The following is a 26,391-nucleotide window of genomic DNA, read 5'->3' as shown; positions in this document are numbered from 1 at the left end:
TCACAAGTGTGTGACAGTTGTTTGAAAGAAGTTAATTCATCGCCATTACAAACTGCTTAATTGGCTTGGTCGATTTGTTTTTATTCTGCAGGTGAGTTAGCTAACTATGCTAAGCATTAACGTGTGTGTGTGTGTGTGTGTGTGTGTGTGTGTGTGTGTGTGTGTGTACAGTGTGTGTGTGTGTGTGTGTGTGCGTGTGTGTGCGCGCGTGCACAGTAATGTTTTGTTTGGGGTGTACAGTAATGTTTTGTTTGGGGTGTACAGTAATGTTTTGTTTGGGGTGTACAGTAATGTTTTGTTTGGGGTGTACAGTAATGTTTTGTTTTGGGTGTACAGTAATGTTTTGTTTGGGGTGTACAGTAATGTTTTGTTTGGGGTGTACAGTAATGTTTTGTTTGGGTGTACAGTAATGTTTTGTTTGGGGTGTACAGTAATGTTTTGTTTGGGGTGTACAGTAATGTTTTGTTTGGGGTGTACAGCACCAAATCCATGTATTGAAAGTTTGAAACTTCATTCTTAACTGTTTACCAATGATGGTTTAATTGGAAGTGGTATTGAACCAATTACAACTTGAATTGCACATCTAGATTTCTATCTCAATTTATTTCAAGGCGTACCCTATAGTCCAGACTCCAGGCATGGCCAAAGTCCCCATAGCTTCCTTCTTAAAATGTATTATTTATCCCATATAAAACTAACATTGCGTATATACGTGTATACTAGGCTGTGTTGTGATAATAGGCTATATATAGGCCTACTGTAAACTACTAGGCCGTATATGTTGTAACCGGAAGGATGCAGTATACTGTACATATACAGGCTGTGCATGATGTTTGTGTGATTGATTGATTTATTGATTGATTGAAAGTTTTATTTCACAGTGTGTAGAATGGGTACATTTTAAACAAAAGCACAGGTCAATACAAAAACTGCTACTTTGAGGACGAAACCGAAAAGCAACTACACTTGTTTACACCAGGGTTCTCCATTTTCAATTCATCAGAACATTTTATACACTTGTATGAAAAACAGGGAATTATATATAGAAATAAAAAAGGGGAAAAACATGTACAGTATATTGGAACAAGGAGTGTGCGGTGGGAGGGGGGGTACTGTGACTTATTTTTACGGGAGCCAGTTTCTAATTGCAGCCATCCATAGCTTTCAGAGCGGTTTTGAAGGAGTCAAGGGATTCACATTTCTTAATGGCTGTTGGTAGGGCGTTCCACATTTTAGTGGCATGGGAGCGAAATTAATTTAATCCTTTGTTTGAGCCGAATCTGGGTTGCACGTGGTTTGTTGAACTCCCTCTGGTGTTGTTAGTGTGGACTTTGTTGACATTAAGGAATTTAGACAGGTACATGGGAATCTTTGGTGGTGTAACGAATCTTGTGGACCATTACAAAATGCTGTACTCTGTCGTCAACCCTAAGCCATTCCAGCCTATACAAATGGGCAGGTGTGTGGTGTGTTCTATTAGTGAGGCCAAGTAATAGCCTGTTTGTTTTGGGAAGTCTGGAGCCTTGTTTTAAGGGCCTTTGAGGTGCTGTGGTACCAAGAGGTGCATGCATAGTCGAAGAAACCTTGTATGATGGCTCCTGTTGGGGTGCTCAAGGTGTTTTTGTTGACCAGTGAAGAGATCTTGTACAGTCAGGAATCTTTTTCTCTGGTTGACCTTTTTGATTACATTGGTGGCCATTTTATCACCGGAAAGATTTGCCTCCAGGATGGAACCTAGGTAGGTGATTTCATCTTTTCGTGTGATAATATTGTCACCCACTTTAACTCAGAAGCCGCCGGCCTGGCTGAGATTACTATTTGATCCAAAGAGAATGGATTCAGTTTTTCCCAGGTGTGAAGATAGTTTCAGCGAGCCAGGTGCAGATTCTACAGAGTTCAAAGCTGAGGGCCTGTTCCTTCCTGTCTGAGACCAGCAGTGCAGAGTCATCCCCGAACAGGAACAAGTTGCAGTCACTGTCTGCTGTTGCTAGTGAGTTGTGACAGGGTACAGTGTACTTTATGTGGCTCTTGGTCATCTCACATTAACTTGTACTCATTATGGTGTCTCTCTCAACCTGCTCCACAGTACACAAGCCAGAGTGATGACCCCATATCCCCAAGCTCAGCTTCTTCTCAGCCCTGAGTCCATTCTCCTGTGACATGCTGTGAATGCTGGACCCCAGAGCCTGCCCTAAAGCCCTGACCACTGCACTACACAAGAATGCCTATGTGCAGTACTAAACATCCAAGGCTGAGTGAGAAGATCGCAGCCAGGAGTACGAGGCTGGTTGGCGCCATTGATACTGGGAGGAAAGTACTGGCCAGCTAGCCAGATGTATGTAGGATGGAGATGACTGGGGACACCACTGGAGGGCTCATCATTAACTAGAGAGAAAGCTGGAGGCTCTCCTATCCATGGGTTCACCACCACTATCCTGGCATCACAACTGAGGAAGTCCCAAGTAGAAGACGGCTCAAGGTAGGAACTTTGTTTTTTTCTTGTTTGCTGCTGCTGCTTGTGTTGTACAGTAAGCTGTGTGTATACTAGTGTGATTCAAGCTGGTGTACTATTGCTGTCATTTTAGGACCCAAGACTGGGTGGCAATGAAACATGTTCAACTGTTTCTGGCTCTGGAATTTAATGTTGATGTGAATCTTTTGTGTTGTGTTGTATCTTCCGTTGAAGGTATGTCGATTCAGATTAGGAGAAGTCGAAAGTTGAAAAAAATCATATTTTTTGCTCTGTGTGCGTGTGTACAGAATTCAAACTGTAGGATTGATTATTGTCATTCTTTTATTTTTTTTTAAAATATTTTTTTGCGGCTTACGCCTTTTATTGTTTTTTTTGAAGGGACAGACAGTAGGCTGACAGGAAACGGGAGAGAGATGGGGGAAGACATGCAGTAAAGGCCGTGTCGGGCTCGGGAGTCGAACCCGCGGCACACTGCGACTGGATTACCAGTCGGGTGCCCAGACGGTTACGCCACCGCCTGGGCCGACAGAAGTCATTCTTTCCCGTTCCGGTGCATATACGCACCGGAACGCACTCGCCTATTAGTTCGCATTGCATTCAGAACGCGCCCTTAATTAAGAACCTAACTGCAGCTGTGTATGTGTCTCTCAGCGGTGTCCCACTATTGACTGGCTGAATTTGAACTGGGCGGTGTCAGAGAAGTAACAGATAGAAGCGCGCAAACTTTATCCCCAAACGATATCCCCCCCTCCGTGCTGGAAATAAAACGTCTGGGTTTCCGAGGCTACATCCATGCTGACGCAATGACTGTCCTGTTTCTGGTTTAGCTTTGCGAGCGGGAGCGACGGGACGCATGAATCTCTCCGTCTCCGGTCAGTGCGAGTTGTTGTTTATTTGCATGGCTCAGAAAATAAGTAACAAACTAACATGAGAACGTTATCGAGTTGTTGTTGGAGGAGGAGGAGGAGGAGGAGAAGGTTCACGTCGTGAACGTGGAAGGCAGATTGTATTCTGATGACGTGCCAAACTGCTGCTGGCTGCTGTAATGTTAATATGTCTTCTATATTGTGTTCTGAAGGTCGGGCTGCTGACTGCCACTAGTGTTAATGTTATATTTTGTATTGTGTTCTTGGGCTGCTGCTGCTGCGCTGCTGCTGCTGCGCTGCTGCTGCGCTGTGTGCCAATTATGCCCCCTCTCCTGTTGTGTTATCTTTTCTGGTCTCTGTACAAGTGTGCGACGCACATTTATGTGTGTGCCTGCACTGTTTAGTATTTACTATTACAGTTTTATGTTTTGATAATCAGCGCTTTGCCATATAGATGATACTGCAGTTACACTGTGCCATATTGGAGAGGCCACTGTGTGAGCAGTGCTTTGTTTGACATGCTCCGTATTTGACATGCTCCACCCGCCCCTGTTAAAGTCCCCCCCCGTCATAAAACGATGCATTGACTCAACTTCGGATTCACTGTCTGACAAGTCGACTTGGATAAATCTCACCTCGTTAATGCCCTAATGTGTACTGTATGTGGCTCTTGATCACTTCAATAATCCAATGAGTGAATTTGCTATTTCCTTTTGGTTCGAGCTAGAGGTTTTGGGCTTGGACATAACAGCCATCAATTCCAAATGTTAATTTTCAATCAAAGACAGTAGGACAGTAGGTAAACAGTAGGACAGGTTATGTGTGTTGTGTTGTGTTGTGTTGTGTTGTGTTGTGTTGTGTTGTGTTGTGTTGTGTTGTGTGGTGTGGTGTGGTGTGGTGTTGTGTTGTGTCTACTAATCAAATGATTCCCGAGCGCGGCACGGCTGCAGCTCACCGCTCCTTGGCTGCGGCTCACCGCTCCAAGAGATGGGTCAAATGCGGAGAACAAATTTCACTGCGGTAACGTGTGTGACAAATCGTACGACTTTGACTTGTCTAGACCTTTTCTTTCTTTCCTTCTCTCTTTCTCTCTCTTCTCTCTCTTTCTCTACAGTGGTATATTAATTGTGACTTGTCATTGATCTTTGGTTGGCCTTGTTTCTGTTGCCCTCCTGATTTGCAGCAGTTGTCTTGTGTAACTGGCCTCTCATTTATTTCAGCAGACAGATGTGTTGATGTATGGAGTCCCCTCTGCAAGGTCTAAACTTCTGTTTACAAACTTACTGTAGAACACAACTTGACATTCCAACGACCCAGTAAGGCCTGATGGAAATGCAGCTTAGTTGAGGACTGAAGTTTAGTTTAATAGAGTTACAAGCTCCGTGTGACTGTGATGCAGAGAAAAAGTAAAAAAAGAAGAAAAAAAAGAAAGAAAACATTACAACAACTAGAACTGCACTCTGTCGAGTGCCTACTTGCGCTTTGCACACAAGTAGGCCATAAATGGCCAACTAGTGCGCAAGCAGAGCACGCAAGTACTGTCGACCGCTACGAACTTTCAAATCTCAGCCTCTCTGTAAAACATTGAAATTAAATACTAAAGTCGGGTTATAACTGTCAATGGTGACGTAATTACGATTCAATATTGGTTAGCTAACAGGTAACGTATGTATGTAAGTTGTACGTTGAAAAGTAGTATATTGTGGTCACTTGGGTTGTTTTATGCGTATGCCGTGATTTTGAGTGTGACGTAATGAAGATATGTATCAATGACGGGATATAACTGGCTTTCGATGGTGACGTAATAAAGGTAGGTTTCAGATTACATACATGTATACATTGAGGCATTACCTTTAATCCACCCAACACTGAAACATATCTTTATTACGTCACCATTGAGAGCCAGTTATACCCTGGCATTGATACATACATTACGTCTCTCTCGAAATCAGTATATGTACCACGGCATACGCATTAAAGCGCCAGATAAACAACCTTACTTGCGTGCTCTGCTTGCGCAAGTAATTAACATAACTAGTCTAACCCATTGCAACCGACTATAACTAGTTGAGTTGCCTCAATCGTTCCAAACATTGGATATCCCATTGAGATAGAATGAGCACTTCCGCATTCCATTGTTACAATGGGAGTTAACGCTAGTGTCGCCACTCTCTTACTATTCCACTCGGGTCGTGACTAGGTCGTCTACATTTCATGAGCTGTGTTTAACCAGCAGCTAAAGCAGCTGGTAAAAATAAACTAAGTCAAATGTCAAATCTCAATCAATTGAACTGTGACAATAACAAATCAGATATATTATGTGCTATCTTGAGCTCCATTTTCACATTGTCACATCACAGGTTTACAGGTGTACAGAAGGGAATTAAGGTATTTATAAATGTGTTATTTTTATATCCCATAGCCTGGAGGGACGATTGCTCTGTGATTGGCTAGGTTAGGACAACCGACCAGTCGCTGGTGTAACGTTTTTGTTTTGTTTATTAAATTGTGGTATTTTCAAACAAGGTGTCAATCCTTGTGTTCTCCTACATGCCACAGCCTGGAGGGACAAATGCTCCGCAATCTGCTACCAAAAGTATTAACTTCATCACTTAATAACTGCACTGCAGTGACATTCGCGTTTACAGGACTGGCCCCAATGTTGCAGTCCAGCCAAAAATAAAAGTCTCCGGGGTGCATGGTAGCTCAGCCATTTAGTGCACAGACCATTATGCTCATTATGAGCGCAAGGAGTTTGAATCTGACCCCTGTATTGTCCTGCATGTCTATCCTCTCGCTCTGCCCTTGGTTTCCTGTCTCTCCTCCACACTGACCTAAAGCATAAAACGTGCCAAACATGCTTCTGTAAAATAAGTTTCCCTGTCTGTCACCACCTACAGTACAAACACCCAATATTAACAAGTGCAAGAGTGCAAAATGACAGCAGATTGAGCAGACTAAGTAGAACATGTCTGTGCCATCTGGAAAAATCAACTAAAGAAGAGTCCAATAATACACGCCAAGCAACAAGTTGTACAGAGGGCATAGAGTGGTGGTGGGATGTGTTTTATGAGCCACAATATCCTAACGGTATGTTTTAACAGTGGTCGACAGCCTGGCGTATTTTCCCGGAAGTGCGTTATTTGTCTATGGGACCTACTGGCAACTACTGGTGATAGCAGGCGAAGAGGCGATAGTTGAAAAGTGGGCAGAGGAACAAAAACATGAATAAAAACATTGTCGGGCGATAGCCATAGATCGCATTTACTATGAAAACCTGCATTTCCATGTTCCATGTGTCACACCTCCATATATGGTCACGCCTTGTGACATCACGCCTCCATATATGGTCACACCTCATGACATCACGCCTCCATCTCCATATATGGAGCTGACCTGTACTGACATTCCATATGTTGATCCTTCCCCACCCGTCCTTCCTCTTCGATTCTCCCTTTTGACTCATACTGTACATGCCCATTCAAACTCAAGACGGGCTCGCCCCAAAGTTAGTGCAGCCACGCCCAGCAGCCGGTGAAAACTAGAGTTCTCAACAGGCCCGAAACTTAAGGCCTGGCCCTACCTGGGCCCTCATCAAACCCTGTATACAAGACACTGCCCCCGCTGCCACCCTTATATCTCCATATACGGAGCTGACCTATTCTGACATTTCATATGTTGATCTGACCTCATCAAACCCTGTACACTCAAGACACTGCCCCTGCTGCAACCCTTAGATCTCCATATATGGAGCTGACCTGTTCTGACATTCCTTATGTTGATCTGACCTCAGTCCGACATGCGTACATGCGTACGTTGTTCAGACCAATGACTAGTCTGAACAACGTATTGCACCCAGACACTCCATATGTGGCCAGTACAGAATTCATTCCATATGTTGATCTGACCCCCATGCCAAAGCGCCAGCGCTCACCCAGCAGTCTGCCGTCACCCAGGCAGATGCGTGCACGCGACCTTGCCCTCAGGGTGTCTTACTGCATGGTTATACTGCTCACAAGAAACCTCCCTCAGTTTGAACCGCTGTGGTTGACTAGTCATACTGTAGAAAACTTAAGGAAGCATATACTGCTGACATGTCCATTTGAGAGACGCCTCCGCTGCAGCCCTGTGGGCGAAGCCAGATTAAGAAAAGCAGCACAAAAGAAAAGACCTCACTAATCCCTCGGTAGTCCCCACAACACTAACCAGTGTGTTTGGCTGTGATGCTCTCGACATGCACTGCGCTCTCTATCAGCTGATCTATATCATCACACGTGTACAGACACACATTCTGCAATTAGCACCATACACCCACAGACCACTTTGTCTGTCACTGTCACTTTCACTGAGTTGGATTCTCTCTCTCTCTCTCTCTCTCTCTCTCTCTCTCTCTCTCTCTCTCTCTCTCTCTCTCTCTCGACAACCATTTCCTTTCAATTAGCTGAGCTGCTAGGAGAATCTTTTCTTGGATTAAGTGATCTGGAGCCTATCCAACCAGCACTCCTCTGCATTCAAAACATCTTGGCTCAGCGTAGCTCCTTTGAAGGCAGGTAGGCTACAGTGAGTAGGGAATGTGTTTTTAGCTCCTTTGAAGGCAGGTAGGCTACAGTGAGTAGGGAATGTGTTTTTTTGTTGTTGCTTTGTTTTATAAGCTGCTGGAATCATTTCATATAATATGCTATGTGTTTAGTTTTTGAGGGTCGCTACTCGCTAGCCCCTCCTATATTCAAATGGTAGGCCTAGTGTAGATTTTCGTCTTACACAAACATTACATTTACGTCATGTGGACGAGCACATTTCGTCCTACACAAAGATGAAATTATTTTTGAGGGGCGCTAGTCACGTTCTTAGCTTACGCATGTTTCGCGATAAATGCATTTTACATATGTGATGTATTCCCATGCTTTTTGTTCTTGCTTAATGTAAATCGCTCTGGATTAAGAGCGTCTGCTAAATGCCTAAATTGAAATTTGTAAATTGTAATTGTAGCCCCTCCTATATACAGCTTTTTCCACACACGTCTCATATTTGCCATTGACAATGAAAGGAGAAATTAGGTCATATGTCCGCCAAATATGACATGAATTTGTGGCAACACCATTGCCATTGACAATGAAGGGAAAATTTACGTTATATGTAGACGGGCAAATTGGCGAAACAATCACATAAATTCAGTTGTTCACGAGATGATGTATGATTATGGATTTGGGGCTCCCAGAGACAGTGTAGAACGCATGCAGCTACTGGTTGACTACCTTCTCATAGTACTTGATGTCATACTCCAGGATGACTCCATTGGGCTGGTTAGGTTCATGCCACAGCAGAGACACACTGTTTTGGCTGGCATTTTCCTGCCGGATGGCCAATACCTCAGACGGGGCTGCACAGCAAAACAAGGACAGATTGCTTGTCAGTCAGTTCAACACAAACCCATAATCCTGGCTCCCTAATAATTACCATATCTGCGCTGTCGGGCAGAAACCAGCTATGTCCAAAATATTAACTTTTCAGGAAAAAAGAACATGTTTTTTTAGAACAGAATACTGCCTCATCAAAGTTGGTATGGTGACTACATTGTCAGATACTTGAATGTTTCCTTATATTATCATCACTTTAACCAAATACAGCTCAAGTGGAGTTGGCGGATTTTGACCATTAATGTGGAGATTTCTTGTCATAATAATCAAATCAAACCATCTCTACAAGTATGAGTTGGGTGTTTTGAGAGAGGTACTGTATAGGAGGTTTCGTTAGAAGCACTTTTAAATAGGTTTTTATTGGTTCAATATTTGTAAAACCCACACACAAACGTAAAGGTTGTTCAATAGCACTGATTTAAAAAATAGTTGAAAGTTGAAAAAGATAACTGATTTCTGCCCGACAGGCGACAGTGACAATATACAAGATGAAATCTTAAATTATTAATACGCTCAAATCACGTTTTCTTCATATCAGAGATCAAGGTGGGTCAAGTAACTTCCAATTCAGTCTTGGAATCCACATCAAATTGGGGATATAGCTGACGGAGCAGCCTGTCTCAGTAATTATGTTATGTAGTGGATAGAAGTAGCTGTTGGGGCAAAACATATTCTTTCTGCCTTTCTGAATAGACTATGGAAAATAATTTAACCAGCTTACCGACCACCAACTAGGAGTACAGTATGTAAATCCATGTGCAATCCAGAGACAGGCAGAAAGAATAGATGAATAAATTATTCTCCGTTTTGTTTGCTTTGCTGTCAATATGTTCCTCCTACATATTCTCCCTCCCAGATGTTAATAAATGAGGGGATATGCTAAATCTACAGTCAGATGCTTTTCAATGTTCCAGGGCATCCTGGGTCACATGGAATGCAGACCTAATACAGGTTGACATCCAATGATCACTTACTTATAGTGACTTAAGTTATCACACTTATAATGCCTAAAAAGTATAGGCTATTATAATGTATTATACAATGATTATAATGTCTTATACAACTATGAGAACAACTATGATCCTGGCCAAAAGAAAAGGTTCTGAGTGATCAGCAATTAAAGTATTATGAATTTAAAATGTACATTAAGTCATTATAAAATGCTTATAATGTAACACATTATAACCATTTTATATGATATTATATGATATTATATTGTGTTATACTGTATTATAACAGGCACTATAAGTGGACCTACTTGAGTGCTGTAATGATACAGTTTTATGCACAGATGATAATGCACTTTACTTAACCATAATAAGTCATCATAAAATATTTCATAATATATTCTGATTATTGTTATAAAGCATTATGAGTATTTTGAGGGCTTATAACTATTAATTATACAGTGTTATAAGCAAATTATAATGCATGCTGTATGTTTGTAATTAGGCATATAACAATTTATTGTAAATCGATCAAAATCAATTCAAACTGGTGAAAAAAAGTATTGTGATGCAAACAGCAGAGGGCACGTAAAAAAAGAAAAGAAAATACAGGATCTTTATTGAAATGTATTGAAAAAGGTTTCCAGCACAGGATAAAATCCTCTACGCCAGACTCATAAACAAACACAATATAGGCCTACATATTAAAATGTATATTGTAGGAGAATTTACAAAAATGAGAGAAAACACAGTATTGTAAAAACAAATAAGTAGAGAGAAAAAGAGAGAAGACTAGAAAAAGTGCCCTTCTGGGCACAGGTCTCCACCAGGAGGGGGGGGGGGGGGGGGGGTGGGTGTGTGTGTGTGTGTGTGTGTGTGTGTGTGTGTGTGTGTGTGTGTGTGTGTGTGTGTGTGTGTGTGTGTGTGTGTGTGTGTGTGTGTGTGTGTGTGTGTGTGTGTGTGTGTGTGTGTGTGTGTGTGTGTGTGTGTGTGGTGTCGGCCTGTTGTAGCACCACCATGAGGCTGATTTGAAAACTGTCAAGTGGCATTTCTTCCTCAGCCTAGTGGGAATAGATGCATGCACAGTTTCACCGCAATCGGACGCTGCGTTGAGTAATTGTGGCAATTTGTACAAAACGGGTACAAAGCGGGCTACTCCTAAAAGGTTTAGAAGCCAATCGTAGGCCATGAAGGTGGATTATGAGAAATCAAACAAACGCGTCTTGATCACATGACTATGGAGAGCATGTTTACCGATTTGCGTGAAATTTGGATAAAATCTGAATGAGTAATATTAGATAATGTGTTTTACATATGTCGGCCTCCTGGTGGCGCTATAAATAGCAGATGTGAAAAATTCCAGGCAAAGGTTTTTCCTTGGCCTCTAGGGAGTTGGCATACAAAGTTATCCACAGATCCGTGCAGTTAGAGGTAAAACACTTTTCGGCAAGTTATAGCGCCACCATGAGGCTGAGTTGAAAATGTTCACGTGGCATTTCTTCCTCGGCCTAGTGGGAATGTGCGTGCACAATTTCACGAAAATCACACGATGTGTCCATGATTTGCAGCATTTTGTTTGAAACTGAGCACTCCTGCAAACTTTGGAAGCCAATCTTAGCCAATCAGGATGGAGTCTGAGAAATCTGAAAGACCCGTTTCGTTGAATGGCTCTAGAGAGACTGTGTACCAATTTGCGTGATGTTTGGACAAAATCTGTAGGTGTACTGTCCAAAAACTTGTTTTGCACAAAGCGGCTTCCTGGTGGGCGGTGGCGCTATAACAGGCCGTTCTGGAAATTCTGGGGCAGAGGTTCATTGTTGCCATCCAGGGAGTGTGTGTGCAAAATTTGACATCGACCGGGTTAACGGTGCCGGAGATTAGCTGTTCACAGACGGACGGATACACACACGGACGGACACACACACACGGACGGACACACACACGGACGGACGGACGGACGGACGGACGGACGGACGGACGGACGGACGGAGTGCAAAACATACTCTCTCCCCATGCCTTCGGCCTGGTGGAGACAAATATAGTGGATTTGTGTGAGAGAAATAATTTAAAAAAAACATTTTCGGTCATTTGGCTGGAAAATAAAACTTAAAAAAAGTGAATCGTTACATGCCTATTTGTGATGAATTATAGACACAGGCTTCATATAACGTGTTGTCCTCTCAGCCTGATCTGAGGCGTGTACTGTACGTTGGTGCATGTCGCTGGTCGGATGCCTACCTGCCTGGTTCGTAGTAATGTTGACTGAGCCATAGGGAGGCGGCTCGTTGCTCAGATGGGTCACAGCGTTTGTGCCCATGATGCGGAAGGTGTAGTTGGCGTGCGCCACGAGGTTGAGCACCGTCACCCAGGGGTCGGTCAGCCCGCTCTGCCGCGGCACAAAGCGCACGGCGGCCGCGCCCGACCGTTCCACCGTCCCGCCTCCGGCCCCGGCGGTGCTGCCGCCCCCTCCGCTTGCCTTTGACCCGCCGAGCCCTCCCGCGGAGAAGGATATGCAGTCTTCACAAGGTCCACCCTCCCCGGAGCACTTCTGACACAGCACGTTGTACAGCAGGTCGCTGCGACCCCCGGTGTCCAGCGGGAGACCCCACTCCAGGTACACCGACGTCCCATTGACAGAGGAGATGACATTCACAGGAGCGGACGGAGGGCCTGAGGACATAGGGGCTTTTAGTTTATGGTCATTTATTTTAAATCTGTTGGTGTGTATATAGATTATTCATTATTGTCATTGATAAGCCTGCTAACAAAGTAGGCTAGTTTATTCCTAGTAAGCGTCTGTGTGCATGTATTTATATGCATGTGTGTCATGTGCATGCTGTATAGATGAACAAAATGTGTGTGCGTGCGTGCGTGCGTGCGTGCGTGCGTGCGTGCGTGCGTGCGTGCGCTCTCACGGGTGCAGATGGCAGCAACAGGGTCAGTGGGTGCTCTGTAGTAGTTGGAGTCACAGGGACAGACCAGGGCCGCTCTGGTCTCTGAGTGGCTGTGCTGAGGACATTTACCACACTGACCGTCCCCCGCCGCCGGTTTATAGAAGCCCACCTCACAGGCTGCACACAGAGAGGAGGAAACAGAGAGACAAAATAAAGATGGATGAAGACTGAGACAGATTTTGTTCATTTAACTCCAAGAGTGTACAGATGTATTGATTTGGTTACAGTTGTACACTCTTGTGGTTACAAATGGATACACTGACGATTCTACTGTGTTGTGTCATTAAACAGGCCAATACTGAAGAGCTCCGTGCTCCCATAGAGAAGAGAAGCTCTTAACTTGACCTCACCTGCCAGGATAAATAATGCAAGCCTTGCAAACTGTGATAGCAGAAGCACCTGTTAAACTTAAAAGAACACCCCGCATCCCCCACAAAAACAATGCAGTATCTGCATAATGTGTAGTCAGTGCATTGGTTTCAGAAGCCCCGAATCTATGTCGAAATACCACCCGTCTTCTAACGGTGAAAACCAGGGGAGGGCAGCAGGGAGGAGATGAAAGTTATGCTTCTCTTTTTGCACAAATTTGGGTCTGAAAAGGCTGAAAAGGCTGTGCACTGTTGATACCCCCTGTGGGACCGTCAGAATCTAGACCGTGCTTCAACCGTATTCATCGCCTCTGCTACATATTCACTTTCAACTCACTGCACTGATTAATAATGGAGGGTGCTCTGATAAATATATTCTCTTTCCAGATGGCTAATAGAGACTTCTCTGGTAAATGGGGCAGGGTTAAAACCCAACATCACAACTGTTAATGTCTGTCAGACACTGTCAGGTTAATGCTTGCTTCTCAATTCTTGTGTAGTAGTATAGTTTAGTAGTATAGTTTAGTATAGTAGTAAGTAGTATAGTTCTCGCACCTGTGTGTTAAATTATGGCATTTAAGTTTTCTTACCCCCAATTTTAAGTTAATGGACAACCACTTTTTGACTGAAATAGGCCTGAGTATAGGCCCACCAGATATACTGTGTGAAATGAGTTTACTGGGCTTGCATAATGTGTAATCTTTAAAAAAAAAAATATTTTTCACAATAACCATTCCACGTAAATGTCTCTAAAAACTATTAAACATGAAAACTAAAAACTATTGCAAATGTTAATTGTGCAACCATATATACAACGAAATGTAAAAAATCCTCAAACTAGGATTCAATAGGTATAACCAATCCCCCAAACTAAGTGTGGCTCTAATGCCTACAACAATCAAATATGAAATGAAGAATGACAAGTTGTATCTTTCCAGGTAGGCTATTTATTTCATGGGTGTATCAGATATACTGTATGAAAGACAAATTAATTATGAAAGACAAATGAATTATCTATTATGATTTGTACTGTATTGTGATACACTATGTGCGAAATAAAATGAAATTGAATGTCTTTAATCCATTTTGAATTAATGCCTGATGAAGGTCTGACGACCGAAACGTTGCTCAATCAAATCTAAACTCAAGTGAAGACAGTGTGCGGGATTCTTTTTCTCTACTTCTCAGTTCCAGTTATCCGACACGCACCTGTCCATTGTAGGTGTGCAGAAGGACTTTTTCTTATAGAATTAATGTGGGGAGAATTGATTTGGTTATTTCCCATTGAATTAACTGCCTAATGTGTGCATGCACTGTAATGCCAATGCACTCTTATACTTTCTCTCACGTATACACACACATTGCATACGCACGCACACACACATGCACATTCAAATACAAGCAGGACATAGGGCCTACCTGAGTACACGCACGCATGCACGGACACAAACACACGGACACACACACACACAGACACGGACACATGGACACACCATCTGTATTGCTTGCCACGGATTAACAGAATGGCAGTGATAGCCCACTCTTTCGCAACGAGTCCCCCAAAACAGGAGGCAGAAAGTATTTCTATTCACAGTATTTATCCCACTGTTTTCTCTCTCTCTTTTTCATCCCACTAATCCCTCCATCCCTTGATGTTTTTTGTGAGTTGAAAAGCAGGTCATGATAAACATCGGAACAGCTCGTTCATCAAGGGGAGAGGCGGCGGGTGCTTTGAAGTCTGACAGACTCACTAGTAGCTGTACGCACACACACGCCAATGCACACTCATGCACATGAAAGCATGGGCACACGCAAGGAGTCAGACATGGCTACTACAAGCACTTGCAATGAGCTAATTGGGCAACCTGATTAGTGTGTTTGCCTGTAGTAAGAGAAACACATTATAATACTTGTATTATAGAGCAACCCCAAACCCTTGCCACGCTACTCCTCCCACAGTTTTGGCGGCACACACACAAGCCACATGTCAAATCGACCGGCTTCACTGAATCACCGGGAATTGCTTGCATTTTACTTAGCCACGGCAAAGTAAACGTTGTAGTTGTAGCGTTTTAGTGCCCCGAGCTGGAATCGAACCCCGTTCTCCAGCTCAGCAGACCCAGCTGTGTTAAGAAAACTAGCTCACGCCGGGGCGAGTTACGACCAAGACTTTTGCAGTTGTACTACAATATTATGCATTAATGTGATATACGAAGGATAGGCCTACAAATCAGCAGGATTGACCAGCATTGTTTGCTTTTATTTTAAGAATCGATATTCTTTATTTCCACTGAAATTGCACTGGACTCATGGTATAAAAAAAAGGTTGAGAACCCCGCTCTAGTGGAGCCTACTAGACAGAGGTCAGTTCTTACAGCCACAGCGAGGCAAGAGGAAATATATGCGTTGGATATAGCTTATAAGAACTGGGCAGCATTGAATGATAGCCAAAACTAGAAAAAGTGCCCCTCAGGGCACAGGTCTCCACCAGGAGATCATGTGTACCGATGTATGTGATATTTGGATACAATCTGAAGGACTAAAAATGCCATAAAATTATCTGCCATACTTAACAGGTTTGGTTTGTCCCAACATGTGAATGGCCCGACCCATGACAGAGGACACACACTAGATTTAATTATTACCAAGGGTGTTAACATCTCCAATGTTAATGTGCTGAAGGCTGCTCTATCAGATCATTCTTGTATATTCTTTGACCTCTTCATTACACCAAAAAATAAGATTGGATCTGAAACTATTAAAAAGAGATACATTAATGAGAATACCACAACACTTTTTGTGGAAGCCATCAAAGCTGAATTCGATCTAGCATCAAATCATGACAATCTGCTTGGTACATTCAATACTAAAGTACTGAATGTAATTAATGCCATTGCTCCTGCTAAGGATAAATTAATTACCAATAAGCAAACGGCACCATGGAGAAACACTCTCTTTGTAAGGGCCCAGAAAAGAGTGTCGAAAAGCAGAGCGAAAATGGCGAAAATCAAAACTCCAGATTAATTTAGAAATGTATAAAGAAAACCTACATATTTTTAACATGAAACATGAAACTGAACAGTGCCAGACAATTTTTCTGAGATCATTAAAAAGCACAGCAACAATTCACGCATGTTATTTGCTACATTTGACAGACTGACTAATCCTCCAGATTCAATATCATCAGAACTAGTCACTACCAGCAAATGTAATGAGTTTGCATCATTTTTTAATGACAAGATTCAAGGTATCAGGAATGCTGACTCAGTGTCAAACACGGCCATCTTACCATTACCACAGACGTTCAGAAACAACATGGTATGTATGGTGCAATTTAATTCTATTGATGAGAAAAAACTTGAAGATGTTGTCTCCAGTTTGAATTCATCTACCTGTTGTCTTGATGTTATACCCACTTTCTTTTTTCAAAGCTGTTTTGGGCAGTCTGGTGAAAAAACTACTAAATATTGTGAATGATTCTCTTCAATCTGGCATTTTTCCTGAGGACCTGAAAACTGCAGTTGTCAAGCCTCTCCTTAAAAAGAGGAGCCTTGATGCTGCTATACTGAATAATTATCTGCCCATATCAAATTTACCCTTTTATAGGTAAAATTATTGAAAAGGTTGTTCATCAACAACTTAGTCACTTTTTACTTTTAAATAATAGTTTTGATAAGTTTCAGTCAGGATTTCGGCCCCACCATAGTACTGAGACTGCACTCATAAAGGTTCTAAATTACATTCGGCTTAACACTGATTCTGCCAATGTCTCTGTTCTTGTTTTACTGGATCTTAGCGCCGCGTTTGACACTGTGGATCATTCTATATTACTACAACGATTAGAGCACTATGTGGGACTCTCTGGAACTGTTATTCAGTGGTTCAAATCATACCTTCAGAATAGGAAATACTTTGTCTCTATTGGAAACTGTGTGTCCAAACAGATGGCCATGACCTGTGGGGTTCCACAGGGGTCCATTCTAGGACCCCTCCTATTTAATCTATATATGCTTCCCCTAGGACATATAATAAGCAATAACAAAGTAAATTACAATAATTATGCAGATGACACGCACATTTACATATCAGTTACATCAACTAACTATGGTCCTATTGATTCCCTCTGTCGCTGTATTGAGGAAATCAATGATTGGATGCGGCAAAATTTTCTTCAATTAAATAAAGATAAAACTGAGAATTGTTTTTGGACCACAGAATCAGAGACAGAGTGTAACCTCTCACCTTGAATCGCGGTCTCTTATACCCAAGAGTCAGGTGAGAGATCTTGGTGTTGTCCTAGACTCAGATTTAAATTTTAACAGTCATATAAAAACTGTAATTTCACCTTAAAAATATTGCAAGAGTTAGAGGAATTATGTCCAAACAATACCTAGAAACACTTATACATGCTTTTGTTTCCAGTAGACTGGACTACTGTAATGGCCTGCTCACAGGACTTTCAAACAAAGTTCTTCGTCAACTCCAACTGATTCAGAATGCTGCTGCTAGAGTGCTGACGAAAACTAGGAAATATGATCATATTACACCAGTTCTAAAATCCTTACATTGGCTACCAGTATCCCAGAGAATTGATTTTAAAATGTTGTTACTTGTCTATAAATCTGTTTGTGGCTCTGGGCCCAGCTACATGTCAGACATGCTGAAGCCATATGAGCCATCTAGAACACTTAGGTCATCTGGGGCTGGCCTACTAATTGTTCATCCCATAGTTGGAACAAAACATGGGAAAGCAGCATTTAACTATTATGCACCACAAACCTGGAATAATATTCCAGGTTACATTAGGAAATCCCCAACCATCGCTGTTTTTAAGTCTAATTTAAAAACGTATTTATTTAACATTGCCTTTCCTAACAGCTAGGTCTTGCCTGGGCTTTTAATCAAAGGTGGGAGTATTTGTTCTAATTTATATGCCAATTATGTAATGTTATTTTACAGTATTTAATTGTCTATTGTAATCTTTGTTTATTTTTTAAGTGCACTGTTGCACTCTGTATTTGTTTTTATTTCTGTAAAGCACTTTGAATTGCCTCGTGTATGAAAGGTGCTATATAAATAAAATTGCCTTGCCTTGCCTTGCCTAATATTAAAAAAAAGTGTTTCACATAAGTTGGCCTCCTGGTGGTGCTATAAAAGGCTTTTGAGAAATGCAGGGCAGAGTTTGTCCTTGGCCTCTAGGGAGTGCGCATACAAAGTTCTACACAGATCGGTGCAGTTATAGGAAAAATCATGAATCAGCCTGTTATAGCGCTGCAATGAATCTGATTATAAAAATATTAAGTGGCATTTATTCCTCGGCCTAGTGGGACTGTGTGTGCATAATTTCTCAGAAATCGCACACTGTGCACACTGAGGCATTTTGTTCAAAACTGACAAATCCTGCAAACTTTGGAAGGCAATCTTAGCCAATGGGCATGGAATGTGTGAAATCTGACAGATCCGTGTTGATCATATGACTATAGAGATAGTGTATACCGATTTGCGTGATTTATGGATAAAATGTGTACGAGTAATATAAGAAATTGTGGTGGCCTAATGGTGGCACCAGGGAGTGTGTGTGCACAGTTTGGCATCGACCATGCCAACGTTGCCGGAGATTAGCTGTACACAGACGGATGGACACATAGACGGAGTGCAAAACATGCCTTCGGCCTGGTGGAAACAAAAGTGGGAATATAGTTTGGGAAGGAAGGAAGAGAGCAAGACACTTCTCTATTCCAGTAGAGTCCACCCACATGCCGTGTGTGTGTGTGTGTGTGTGTGTGTGTGTGTGTGTGTGTGTGTGTGTGTGTGTGTGTGTGTGTGTGTGTGTGTGTGTGTGTGTGTGTGTGTGTGTGTGTGTGTGTGTGTGTGTGTGTGTGTGTGTGTGTGTGTGTGTGTGTGTGTGTGTGTGTGTGTGTGTGTGTGTGTGTGTGTGTGTGTGTGTGTGTGTGTGTGTGTGTGTGTGTGTGTGTGTGTGTGTGTTCGTGCATTGTCTGGCATGTCAGAGCCTGTCAGAGTGGTGCACCCAGCCACAGGAGAATTTGCATTACAATGAATCTTAATAGCCGTGTGCTGCATTGTGCGTTGACCTTGATTTATTCCCTGTATAAGTGAGCAAATAAACACATAGTAAGGAAGGGGAATGGTGAAGGCATCATCGTCCAACACGTGAGGAGACTGAGGGAGGAGCAGGGGTGGAGCTGAAGGGAGTGGTGGAGGAGCAGGGGTGGAGGAGCAGGGGTGGAGATGAAGGGAGTGGTGGAGGAGCAGGGGTGGAGATGAAGGGAGTGGTGGAGGAGCAGGGGTGGAGATGAAGGGAGTGGTGGAGGAGCAGGGGTGGAGCTGAGGGGAGTGGTGGAGGAGCAGGGGTGGAGATGAAGGGAGTGGTGGAGGAGCAGGGGTGGAGATGAAGGGAGTGGTGGAGGAGCAGGGGTGGAGCTGAAGGGAGTGGTGGAGGAGCAGGGGTGGAGATGAAGGGAGTGGTGGAGGAGCAGGGGTGGAGATGAAGGGAGTGGTGGAGGAGCAGGGGTGGAGATGAAGGGAGTGGTGGAGGAGCAGGGGTGGAGATGAAGGGAGTGGTGGAGGAGCAGGGGTGGAGATGAAGGGAGTGGTGGAGGAGTAGGGGTGGAGATGAAGGGAGTGGTGGAGGAGCAGGGGTGGAGATGAAGGGAGTGGTGGAGGAGTAGGGGTGGAGATGAAGGGAGTGGTGATCTACCTTACAACCTGGTTTCGGCTGGCGATCACTCGTATTTCATTAACAGTACATGTTGACAGCGTGGCAATGAGCTTTGTATGCTTCATGAATACTATAATTTTGGCGAAAGAAAAAGCATTTGTTTCCTAAAACATTTGCAACATAGCCCAAACCCAAAGTGTAGAAACAAACACAATCAAATCCCTTCCTGTCTCACAGAGGGTTCTGTGAGACAGTAAAAAATTGCTCAAGCAAAGTACTGTAAAACCAGAACATTGTGCTGTTTTCAGGAGTTGATAATGTCGTTATTTTTCTCATGTGTATTGTTATTAACATATGCTGCACATCTGTTAGCATGTTCCATTGGTGTTCTTGCCTGCCAAGCACCATAACAAAAAATAAGCAAAGTTCTGTTATCCTGCTACTTTTAATGATGTATGTGCTCCGGTATAATGTATGCTAAACTTTTCAAATAACCAATCAATCAATAACAACAAGCAAGAAAAGCAGCACCTGTTTCTAACAACATATAGAGTTCCTAATTGTTCCCAGACTCCGCGCAGTGCTGACCTTGCGAGGAAACGAGCGCTAGCCCACAAATCGAGTGACAAAGTTAGCCAAGGAACCCTCGCCAGCTCCCTGGGGAGCATATGAAGCCACTAACGAGCCACTAAAGCTGTCCGAGTGATGGATGAACGTGTCGGCGAGATCAGCTGTGGAAATGGGACACTCAGGAACAAGATACCCCCTCCTCTACCTGCTAGTCCAAATATTAACCGCTGGATTCACTTCACCACTCTCTGTGTCAGCAATGATTACACCTTCAACTTTGGCAAAGGGCACTATCCCACACACCCAAACGCTCTCTGAGGTTACCTGGTTCACATGAAGTTGTCCCCTCACAATAAAGGCTGTTTTCGTACCTCTACTTGGTGGAGATGTTCAGGTGAACGGAGGTATGTTTCTGAGCGAGGGGGTGGACAGGCTGTATAAGGGAATTAAAGAAGGATAGAGATGGATAGAGACTGTTCATTTGAACCTGGGTGTTTAAGATAAACTATTAAGACCAAGGGTCACTGTGATCATTATTATTATTATTGCATATCATATAAATCATGCAATTTTCATGCAATCATGCAATTTTCTGAACTTGGACTATTCTAGCAGAGTGACATTAACACATTTCTGCATGTTTATACTAAAATAAATGTCTTCCCGTCCCCTGCATAAGTAGCACCTTCATACTGATCCACTTCAAACTTGGTGTGTGTATCGCCAAGGATCGGGCCGAGTGGGAAGTTGGTTGGACCAAAGGTCATCCAGAATCAATGTGTCTCTTTTATGCTCATGCAGAGATCTCTGATGTCATATACTGGTGTCATAGACTGCCCTCCATGTCCTATGACAGCAGCAGTATTGACAACGGATACAGCTGTGGTACTCTGACAATTGGGCATCGGCCTATAGTGAAAGTATGGAAGCAACCACTTCTCAGAAGAGAGGGTTGAGTACCCCCTTAGATAGCATTTCTGTAGACTTAGATATCATTTGATACAGACTTATAGCATGTTATGTAGACAGCACTATAATTGCATTGTATGTAGTCATAGCACATCATAGTACATATGTATAGCATAGTATAGTATATATGTATAGTTTATATGTATAGTTTCATTATATAGATATTCCACTGTTACGTTCTTAGCTTACGGTACGCATGTTTCATGATAAATGCTTTTTTATGTGATGTATTCCCATGCTTTTTTGTTCTTGCTTAATGTAAATCGCTCTGGATTAAGAGCGTCTGCTAAATGCCTAAATTGTAAGAACATCACCCTGTCCTTATCCGGTAAAGAGGCTGATGCTGGGCCACAGCAAGGTGCCTGCCACTGACGCACACCTTTATTTGAGGGAGTAAAAACAATTCCCTGGAGAGAAATGCCAAATTTGAAACTGTCCAAGTGGAAAAGCATTTGTTTATCCCACAGGGTGCCCTGGTTTCCTGTGGTAATATGCGCACAGCACATTTATAGAGTCATTTACCACATGCTGTACTTAGATGACCTTATTGAAGAAAAACACAGTGTGAGTTCCGTGTGAGAAACACAGAGACAGAGATAGTCCACTTCATTGGTATAGTCTGAGCTGTAGCTCATTGGAAGATTCAGATTATCCTATGCCCAGCTTTGTGTGTGCGTGTGGATTTTAGCGATGATTTGATTGGCTGAGCAAAGTACATATTGAGGATAAAAAGTGAGGGCAGAAAATTTACGCCAATTGTGATTGGCCGGAATGACAGAAAAGTGAGGACGCCAATTGTGATTGGCCGGAATGTGATGATGTGTGATGATAAGAGCCCCTCACTTCACACGAGTGTGATTTTTTTTTTTCCAGTGTGACCATTAGTAGGCCTATGGCAGTATTATGCCAGAGACTGGTATGTTACTGCTATCTATCATGGCACCATGGTACTGTATGTTACTGCTATCTATCATGGCACAATGGTATGTTACTGCTATCTATCATGGAACCATGGTATGTTACTGCTATCTATCATGGAACCATGGTATGTTACTGCTATCTATCATGGAACCATGGTATGTTACTGCTATCTATCATGGAACCATGGTATGTTACTGCTATCTATCATGGAACCATGGTATGTTACTGCTATCTATCATGGAACCATGGTATGTTACTGCTATCTATCATGGCACCATGGTACTGTATGTTACTGCTATCTATCATGGCACAATGGTATGTTACTGCTATCTATCATGGAACCATGGTACGTTACTGCTATCTATCATGGAACCATGGTATGTTACTGCTATCTATCATGGAACCATGGTATGTAACTGCTATCTATCATGGAACCATGGTACGTTACTGCTATCTATCATGGCACCATGGTACGTAACTGCTATCTATCATGGAACCATGGTATGTAACTGCTATCTATCATGGAACCATGGTATGTTACTGCTATCTATCATGGAACCATGGTACGTAACTGCTATCTATCATGGAACCATGGTATGTAACTGCTATCTATCATGGAACCATGGTATGTAACTGCTATCTATCATGGCACCATGGTACGTAACTGCTATCTATCATGGAACCATGGTATGTTACTGCTATCTATCATGGAACCATGGTACGTAACTGCTATCTATCATGGAACCATGGTATGTAACTGCTATCTATCATGGAACCATGGTATGTAACTGCTATCTATCATGGAACCATGGTATGTAACTGCTATCTATCATGGCACCATGGTATGTAACTGCTATCTATCATGGCACCATGGTATGTAACTGCTATCTATCATGGCACCATGGTATGTAACTTACTGCTATCTATCATGGTACCATGGTATGTAACTGCTATCTATCATGGTACCATGGTATGTAACTGCTATCTATCATGGTACCATGGTATGTAACTGCTATCTATCATGGCACCATGGTATGTAACTGCTATCTATCATGGCACCATGGTATGTTACTGCTATCTATCATGGCACCATGGTATGTAACTGCTATCTATCATGGAACCATGGTATGTTACTGCTATCTATCATGGCACCATGGTATGTAACTGCTATCTATCATGGAACCATGGTATGTAACTGCTATCTATCATGGCACCATGGTATGTTACTGCTATCTATCATGGCACCATGGTATGTAACTGCTATCTATCATGGCACCATGGTATGTAACTGCTATCTATCATGGCACCATGGTATGTAACTGCTATCTATCATGGCACCATGGTATGTAACTGCTATCTATCATGGCACCATGGTATGTAACTGCTATCTATCATGGCACCATGGTATGTAACTGCTATCTATCATGGCACCATGGTATGTTACTGCTATCTATCATGGCACCATGGTATATTACTGCTATCTATCATGGTACCATGGTATGTAACTGCTATCTATCATGGCACCATGGTATGTAACTGCTATCTATCATGGAACCATGGTATGTAACTGCTATCTATCATGGTACCATGGTATGTAACTGCTATCTATCATGGCACCATGGTATGTAACTGCTATCTATCATGGTACCATGGTATGTAACTGCTATCTATCATGGTACCATGGTATGTTACTGCTATCTATCATGGTACCATGGTATGTAACTGCTATCTATCATGGAACCATGGTATGTAACTGCTATCTATCATGGTACCATGGTATGTAACTTACTGCTATCTATCATGGCACCATGGTATGTAACTGCTATCTATCATGGTACCATGGTATGTAACTTACTGCTATCTATCATGGCACCATGGCGGATTTCAAATCAATAGACATTTAGAGACGTCACACAGGAACCATTACAGACATGAAAAACAGCAAAACGGAGAGAAAACAAACGAGACAAATGCATCCCGATTAATGAGCATTAAACGGTTTTTAATTATGCGATTGAGTGACTGTCACCATTAAACTGTTACTAATGAAGAGAGGGCGACAGAGGGGGTAGGTGGGGCAGTCATGGAGAAGGTTGGAGAGAAAGGCAGGACGTAGCATAAAAATGATTAGGTGGGTGGGTTTGTTTGTTTTGAGGCAGCAAGAATGAGCAGCATGCAGGAAAAAATGTTTGTAATGCTGGGGTGGAGAACAAACTATTACTAAAAGAGTTTGAAAGGCACATAATCGTCAGATTGACAGGATCAGAGAGCGCATCGTTTGGTGTGTTGTGGAGAATGAAAGTTAGTGGTGAGCGGAACCGAGAGAGAGGGAGAGAGAGAGAGACGGAGGGAAAGAAGTGGGGGGTGAGAGGGTAAACATTTCTCTTTTTTGGGTGGATGTTAGCAGTTGCTGTGTTGCATCAGCAGGGAAATTAATCAACCGTTTTAGATTATTTATATAATTCGAAAAAGGACAAATTGTGCTGAGAGAGCTTAAACGGATTCGGGAGTCACACTGAGCTAATATGGTCACAGCTGGTCTGCCAGTTCCTCTCATAACACATCAGTCTCAAAGGGACGCGAGAACACAAAGGGCCCGCATTAAGACGCTTAAAATTCACAACAAGGTACGAGCCTTGGTCATTTATCAAATAGCAAGCACAACAAGACCAAAAGTCCAAAAAGAGATTTGGGAAATATCATAACCCACAGACAGTATAATTGTAACAGTGATCGATGGCCGACAGGGCTATATATTTGCAAACGTGATTGACCAATTGATCAATTGGCTGAAATTTCCCTTAAGACAAAAATAATGATATCCACTCAGGAATGGAGGCTGTTAAAATTAAAACAAAAGAAAAACAAAATAATATTTAGTATTGTAAATTAGTATTGAGTATTGGATTTACAGTAAGCCTAATTTATACTTTATCACATTAAGGTGTTTTCAGCAAGCGACAAGTATGTAGTATTAAGTATTCTAGGCTTCTTGTTCAGTGTTTACTGTATGGAACAGGTTATTTTAAATGCAGACAGACAGACTTCATTTCTAAACACTAAATCTACACTAAATGGACCGAATGCTGTCTGTGTCAGTCTGTACACTTCCTTCCTGCACAGAGCAAGACAGCTGCTCGCTTAGAGCGCCTCCTCACAGCGCTACGACGCACGGACAGCCTCAAGGAACCTAGCACTGGACAGCCCAATCTTTCAGCCTCAATGTGCCCTGCATTACACACACCAACCATTATAACAACCATCTTAATTAAATTAATTTGCGTCAAAAACAACTCATCTCCCCGCAAATCACGTGTGACTTTTTCACACAGCCCCCTGGCAGGCATCAGACCTATGCATCAGACCCACACGGGGAAAACAACTTGGACGCATACTACAGCTATTCGACACCTTCGTAATGTTAGCACGTCAGTCGCCATAACTTACCAAAGCCTGGACACTTACAAGAGGTTACAGCCCTGCACGCACCCAGCATGATACAATGAACAGCACGATCACAACGGAATGATTATCTGTCGGGGTGGCCAAATGGAGAGGTTTTCTTAACCGGCTACCGTTAGTACAGGGTTTAAGCCCGCCCGGGCTGGGAATTAGCGACAGTTACTTTTCTATCTGTTGGATAAAATACATACAGACAGATGCCAACGCTGGCTCAATAGCTCAGGAACGAAACATTCCTAAATCACAAAAAACATCTCATTCTTAACCTGATTAAATAAAGAACAAACTACAACTTGATTTGCCCAAAAAGCCAACCTCTGAGTTTAATAGCTTATATGGATCTCTATGGGCAGCAGACGGTTAGCTTTAGGGATTTCACAGGGGGGGCAACTTCAGATTTTTTTTTTAATAAGATCTAATCTCTAGGTTTTTAAACATCTCTTGAAAATAGAGCAGAATTCCAGTTCTTGGTGGTTCTATATTGCTGCATGTGAAAGTGTTAGAAGACTGATCAGGAATCGAATACTGAAGAAGTTACAGGAGCGCTGCTGGTATCCCTAAAAACACGGGTGGTCATGATGGAAGGGAATCATATTCAAGATAGAGGACAAATGATGACCTAAAAGGGATAAAAAAAATCCAGATCCAGGCCAATGCCTGGATCAACCTTCTTCAGGGTGTGACCGTGGAGCTGCCTAACTGATGATGGACAGAAAGAAACTAGAAAAAGTGCCCTTCTGGGCACAGGTCTCCACCAGGAGGATA

General features: G+C 42.6%; 1 protein-coding gene across 1 annotated transcript in view; it reads right to left on the bottom strand.

The window, feature by feature from the left end:
* Positions 1-26,391, bottom strand: part of epha8 (eph receptor A8) — a gene marked incomplete at its 5' end in the record, with an annotated part of 119,882 nt that overhangs the window by 16,471 nt on the left and 77,020 nt on the right. The window contains 3 exons of the mRNA XM_079510469.1: positions 8,595-8,719; positions 11,942-12,373; positions 12,619-12,774. Of these exons, the coding sequence (XP_079366595.1) occupies positions 8,595-8,719; positions 11,942-12,373; positions 12,619-12,774 (713 nt within the window). The remainder of the gene's footprint in view (positions 1-8,594; positions 8,720-11,941; positions 12,374-12,618; positions 12,775-26,391) is intronic.

The sequence above is a fragment of the Electrona antarctica genome (assembly GCF_951216825.1).
Source record: "Electrona antarctica genome assembly, chromosome: 9".
Classification (NCBI taxonomy): Eukaryota; Metazoa; Chordata; class Actinopteri; order Myctophiformes; family Myctophidae; genus Electrona; species Electrona antarctica.
This window is presented reverse-complemented; position numbering and strand designations above follow the sequence as displayed.